The sequence below is a fragment of the Phaethon lepturus genome, unplaced genomic scaffold, assembly GCF_000687285.1.
Source record: "Phaethon lepturus isolate BGI_N335 unplaced genomic scaffold, ASM68728v1 scaffold6315, whole genome shotgun sequence".
Lineage (NCBI taxonomy): Eukaryota > Metazoa > Chordata > Aves > Phaethontiformes > Phaethontidae > Phaethon > Phaethon lepturus.
Window position 1 is genome coordinate 20,187 of NW_010541097.1, and position 6,794 is coordinate 26,980.

Consider the following 6,794-nt stretch of genomic DNA (forward strand, 5'->3'; position numbering starts at 1 on the left):
TTGTTTGTATTTTTAGCAATAATCTGAATTAGTGATACCAGGATGAAGGGACTCAAGCTGAAGCAATTGGAAGTCAAGTGTCAGGAAACTAAGATGGTCCCAATGTGGAAAGTCCACTTGTACTTGGAGTGGGGCCTTACAAACTGTGTGAAATTGCTTTGAGCTTGCATGATCCCAAATGGGATTTTAATTTTGTTTGTTTTTCCTTAAGAGACAGGGATGCCAAGTTAGTGTTGCTGCATTCTAGATTTAGCAGCAGGAACTTGGGACACAAGCCTTGAACTGTTAAAACTGGATTGCTTTTTCTTTTTTTGGGGGGTACAGGGGCTTCCCCGCATACATGCTTGTGTCACCCTTCTCAGTTAAACATACCCAAATACATCTCATGAGTTACTACACCCTGCTTCCCACTGCATAAATCTGCGCTTGTTTTTAACTGCTTGTCTGCAAATAAAATTTTGGGCTATTACTGGGGAAAAAAAAAAGTCTGAAATTACGCCATTCTCTCTGCGGGATGATCTAATCCAGGCTTGTCCTGCATTATCTTAGTCCAGCTAACTGTTGTTTTGCCTGCAGCTTCCACTATCATTGTGGGCACAGAGTAGATTGTTTTGGTGGAAGAATAATTGTTTATTGCAGTTACAAGCTAGAACAAATACTTAACCCACACATAGAAAATACTGTATTTGTTCAGAAAATATAGCTACATTCATAAATAGTTTGCAACCCTTGAAGTGAGTTGGAAAAAAAGGAGCGGGTTCTTATGGTGGCAGTATTATCAAACTAAGGCCTCTGTGCTAGCCACTGGTTCTAAGTATGGGGGGGAAGGTGGCAGTTACGGTTGTCCTAGGACTGGTAGGCAAGGGTAAAACCAACTAGTTCCTTTTAGAATCCTGGTGAAGTGTCAGGCAAATTTAGAGCCTTGAGAAAATAACTAATTGGCTAAAAATGATGGAACAGATGAATTAAATTGTTTTAACTGCTGTTCAGCTTAATAAGAATGATGCTTTAAAATGTCTGTTGTTGGGATTTGTCATTGAATGGCTTAAGTACAGAGGCTTACCTAAATGCCTTTGGGGACTAAACTGGAAGTAGAAAAGAGAATAAAGAAATTGGAGGCATGAGCCATGGAAGAGTTCTGTAGCTGAAATAAGCCGATGTAGAAATAACAGTAGGAGTGGTGAGCAGCAGAAAGAAAAAGTTCCCTTGGCAGACTTGACCTAAGCAATTACCGAAAAAGTGGGCTGGAGATTTTTTTGGTAACTTGTAATTATGGGGTGTGGTGGCTGCCTTTATATTAAAGGTTGAAACTGTGTTTTGTGTGTGTGTGCAGAGAATGGGGGGATGGCAGTTGAACTACCCACTGCTGCTACTGCAAGCGGGGGCTTGTCTAAAAACAGTTTCCTCCTCTATCTTGAAGGGTCCCTTGCTGGCACTGTCATTACATGGTTTTCAAGTTGAAGCTAAACTGACAGAGGAAAATCTGCAGATGTCTTCAGGTTGTGCCACAGTCAGTGAAAAGGGAGCTGGGCTCTGTCCAGATAAGGCACGGAAACGCCTGCAGCCTGGCTGCTGCAGGCACCTGTTGCAGTGGCCAGTACAAGGAAAGAAGCAAAATAGCAACCTCCCACAGAGAGGTGAGCAAGATGATGCTCTAAATGCTCTCACAGGCACAAAATCACTAATGCTGCAGTTTGCCACTTCTTTCTTGTATTTTTTAATTCTCCTTTTTTTGTTTGAAGCCTACCAGTCACTACAAAATGCACACAGGCACAATTAACATCTAAAATTACATGTTTGTGTTTTTTTAAATGCTTGCCACAGCAGCATGTTCATGACCACTTTTGTTGCTTTTTTTTGCTAGGTGTATTGGGTATACTTGCTTCTGTGCTTGTTCTAGACAAGAAAAAAATTCTACCTTGCCTTGTAGTTTCCATTATCTATAGTTTGTGTGAGGATAAGCATGCTTACAGAAATCTGTTCCATCCTCTGACCATTTTGTTGATAAAGCCCAAGTGCTCCCTTGAAGTAAGAGTTGAAGGAACAAGGAAATAGGAATGAGGAAATGTTTGGGTTTTTTGTCCTACCCAGCTTCCTAAATGCCAGTGTTAATCCAAAAACTGAATTCATATTGAGACAGCAAAAAATCCCTAATATTATTTGGCTGCAGCCATGCTTCTTCAAAGGCAAGGGGCAGGTGGTGCTAATCATTGCATCACTAGGGCTCCTTCATCCCATGTCATAAATCCCCCCCTGTATACATTTTCAGGAAAACACTACCCCACACTAGCCCTTTTGAAGAATGATGGGAGAAGTGCTCTGCATTTCCTCTTCCCCTTCCCTCCTCGCATAGTGGTAGGACAACTGCCACTTTGGACAGCTAAAAGGTTACCTATGAGATCATTAGCAGAATGTATATATAGATATTAATGTATTAAATTGCTCCTCACCTGCTTCTACAGTACTATGTTAACAGTGACACTGCCTTTGTTTTCAGTAGACTTTTATTAACTGTTTCAGTATGTTTTCACATTCTATTCATAAAGCAGCAAGCATCACTTTTGGCATGCAGAGAGAGTCCCTGTATAGCTAAACAAGGACAAAGCAGCTGGACTTTTAAAATATGGTTCACATGATTTCATTTTATACACCTCTGAAGGGATTACTCAAGTTAGAAATACTTAATTTAAAATGACTATTGTACAATGGAAATCACTTATTCACAATATTCATAGTTATCTCATTCTTTATTTACAAACTACTATCCTGAGAATTTTCTATTAAGCTTCAATTTGAGCAAAGTAGTTTATGTATACCTAAGTAACAATGGTTACTTAACAGAAGAAAAAATGCCATTGGAGAGTACAGAAACGGTTCCACATGTTGCTGTCAAGTCTCTTGCTGTGGTTCTGGTTGTTCTACAGCTGATGGGTTTGACTGAGGTGGTTCAACTCTATTTTCAGGAGGAGGTGGTGGAGGCAAAAATCCAGGTCGCTGAGGTGGATAGTGAGGATAAGACCTCATTGGAAATGGAGTTCTTACTGTGAGAGAATGGGGGTAGTCCAGTTACTATCAATCACAACAGTAAACACATACCTGCTCCTCCTACCCCAATATTCTATTGCTCAGCAACAGCCTGCCTAAACAGGAGTCACAAAGCAGACCTAGGCTAGGTGTTATGCTCCAAAGAGACAAGATGCTAGGAAGGGGAGGACAAAATGAGCGCTTTTCTCAGCAGTTACCCATGACAGGCTCGCAGCAGCAGCCCATCAGTGTCTGCTAATGGGCTGCTGCCACCACCATCACCTTCAGCCCACTGGGGCAGCCCTTGGCTCTCATGCCTTACAGATACTTTGGAAGATCAACGGCTTAGTTCTTCACAGGTTAATCAGAGAAGAGCAGGAAGCAGAAAGAAGCCCTTCAATCCGATAACTTGCTCCACTAACGCAAACTCCAAGGAAAAACAATTAACAGGTATGTCCTAAACAAACACTTTTGTGTGGACACGAGCATACCTCAAAGCTAAAGGATGAAACTTTAAGATTTATATATGATATAACCTCATAGGTTACTTGCTTTCCTACCCCCAAAAAGAACCCTCTAAATGCTGCACAGTGTGTGTATGCATATTTTCCAGCCAAAGCTTGTATTTGTAAAAAACATTATCACTATGAGCAACTGAAGGTGGCATACAATGCAATTAACCTTCATCAGAAAAGATTCTCCTTGTTAGCTGAATTGAGAAGTAGTATGTGCAAATAAAGACTTAAGTGTCCACCCAGCGTGGTAACTCACTACTTGCACAAAGCACTCATGTTCATCAACCTGAAGTAAATGCTGGCAACGTACTTGGCAGTGGAGGGCGCGGAAGCCCAAAGTCTCGTACTGGAAAACATTCACGTGGTCCATACATGCCAGTGGGAGGAGGGGGAGGAAAAGGGGGTCCTCGTCTCATGAAGGGTGCTCTAGCATCCACAGGCATCAATGGAGGTCTGACTGGAGGGAAAGGTGGAGGAGCAAACCCTGAACTGATGGCTTCACTTTCAGATGCCAGTGACTGATCAGGCAGCGAGTTCTGCAACACAATGAAAACAGGGAAGTTAGCTTAGGGAAAGGGATAAGGAGAGGGAACATCTCCAATCCCGTCAGGCCCACTTTGACATAGACTGTCACACTAACTAACAGCTTGTTCTAACTCTGCCTTAACAACAGCATAATCCTGAGCAAGGCTATCTGTGTGCACTGACCATCAGCTTGACCATAGCTTCATCTTTTGGGTTATAATTAATTTTCAGCAGGGATTATATTAGTCACGCATCAAAATTAATTCACAAGACAGTAAGTGCTGGGATAAATGTATGCATTGGATTTTATAATTTGGACCTGTCCTGATTTCAGCTGGAATAGAGTTAATTTTCTTCATGGAAGCTAGTATGAAGCTATGTTTTTGGATTTGGGATGAAAACAATGTTGATAACATCCTGATGCTTTCAGTTGCTGCTAAGCAGTCAAGGACTGTTCAGCTTCTCATGCTGGCCTGCCTGCAAGTAGGCTGGGGGTGCACAGGAAGCTGGGAGGGGACACAGCTGGGACAGCTGACCCCAACTGACCGAAGCGATATTCCATACCGTATGACATCATGCTCAGTATATAAAGCTGGGGGAAGAAGGAGGAAGGGGGGATGTTTGGAGTGATGGCATCTGTCTTCCTAAGTAACCGTTATGTGTGAGGGAGCCCTGCTTCCCTGGAGATGGCTGAACGCCTGCTGGCCGATGGGAAGCGGTGAATGAATTCCTTGTTTTGCTTTGCTTGTGTTTTCTCACTTTTACTCTTCTGATTCTCTCCCCCACCCCACCACGGGGGGGAGTGAGTAAGCAGCTGTGTGGGCCATAGCGCAGCTGGGGTTAAAGCACAAGAAGACTGCACAGTGCAATATAATGTGACCAATGTACTAGAGACAAATTTTCCTAAATATTTTGCAGAAAATTAAACCTTCTTTAAACAAAGTTTCTGTTTAAGCTACTTACGCTAAGGTTAGAATGATCTTTCATCCCATTTCCACTTGGTTCTGTTCGTGGGCTATTTTCTGAAGATGTTTGTCCATCTACATGCAGAAGTTAAAGAAGTTATTCAGTGCTGCCCTCCCTTCCACCACTGACTTCAGTATTTTTTTCTGAAAGCAGGGTACACAGGCAAGAAAAAAAAACATACCAGTATTGCTTTACCAAGCAACTGTTCTGCAGGCAGGTTGAAAGACCACTGAGGAACACAAAGCTATGCCAGGGTATTTTTTCTAACTTCCCCACAGGTTACACATGAATTGCAAGGTTGCAGCTTTTACCAAAGTTTCTTGTATCCAAATAAGGCTTTTTCTTCCTTTTTAGCATTTTTTTTTTCAGATATTACAAGTGCAGTTTCCTAGTGATACGTCTTAACATTACTGTAGCAGTTCTAATACCTTATTCCTTTGGTAAGTCCCAACTGCAAAGTTCAAAGTCTGGATTTCAGTACTGTGGAACATGTTGCTGTTTGGAGTCAGATGGTGTGTGTTGGATGGTTTTTGTTTGTGTTTCTTTTCTTAATTTGTTGGAGGGGTTTTTTTTTTTGCTATTTTTACAAACATTCACCCAAGTCCAGTGAAATTATATGCCTCTAAAAAGCAACATTCAAATATGCTTAATACTCTGCTAAATGCTGGCAGGAAGGTTACGTAAAACCCTGTTTCTATTAAGTAGGTTTTGAACTGCCAAAGAACTGAATGCAACTTTTTTTTTAATTGTTGCTTGCCAGCAGCTGAAGAAAAGGGTAAAAATGGATGCAACAAGTAAGTGCAAAGACAGTGCACCTCTCCTGTCCTTCAGTCAGCACCCAGGCACTGGAAGACAGACCTCAGTGGAACACAAAGCATTAGAAAGCAGAAGTGAAACACAGAGAGACTTGGGAAAGGGAGTAGGAAGGCAAGTGGCTGTACAGGAACAGAATTGTCTTCCAGTAGAGAAGAATTCCCTGTAAAACCTGAACCTTCAACCCGAAACAGAATTCAGCCTTCCCAGTTCTCACATTACGACACCAAGTAACAAAGGTTCTCTCTCCTATTGCCAGAAACTGGGCAACACAGAAGGCAACCTACTTCTAATCATATGAGTAGCTGAATACTGGGTGGCAAAGTTTCTGTTCTGAGTTTAATGGCTTCAGCCTAGTCGATGAATCAGACACATGTGACTTACTAGGCATTAAATGAGGATGAAAACTGCTTAATAAGTATTAAGGCTTTAAGCTCTTAAACTGTTTCAGTGATAACGTTTAAGTCACCAAAACTTTGCCTCTGAGCTGCTGGCTGTTGTTAAATACCACAAACTAGAATTTACATAATTGGCCAATTTAAAAGAAATGGTACTTGGGTCAGTGAAATGTGTGATTAAGTTGAGGGCAGCTGCACTGTGAACTACAAAATAGCAGAAAGTATGGTAAACAGTTTGAACGAGGAGACCTCAAGGACCTTCTAGTTCAGTACGCAAAGCTGGTATATATTTGAAAATTTTGCTGTTATTCTTTCAGTCTTACTGACTCTAACTCTTTCTAACGTCATTGTATGTTGCATGGAAATGCAAGTAAGGGTTTGTGATATTTTAATGCTGTAGTGTGCCTCATGGGAGGGGCCAAACCAGACTCAAGGCCAGTCCTGAATGGTTAAGGTACAGAACAGTGAAAGTGGACAAAAAAACACCTCAGGACTACCATTCACTGAATCTCATTCACCTGACAGAAGAGACTGCTATTGTTGATAATAGGGA

At 41.7% G+C, this 6,794-nt stretch overlaps 1 protein-coding gene across 1 annotated transcript in view; it reads right to left on the reverse strand.

Annotated features, from left to right (window-relative positions):
- Nucleotides 1–2,728: 2,728 nt before the first annotated feature.
- The window catches only part of CTAGE5 (CTAGE family, member 5), a gene marked incomplete at its 5' end in the record, with an annotated part of 25,405 nt that continues 21,339 nt past the window's right edge, over nt 2,729–6,794 (reverse strand). The window contains 3 exons of the mRNA XM_010287624.1: nt 2,729–3,041; nt 3,850–4,075; nt 5,028–5,104. Coding sequence (XP_010285926.1) covers nt 2,890–3,041; nt 3,850–4,075; nt 5,028–5,104 — 455 coding nt within the window. The remainder of the gene's footprint in view (nt 3,042–3,849; nt 4,076–5,027; nt 5,105–6,794) is intronic.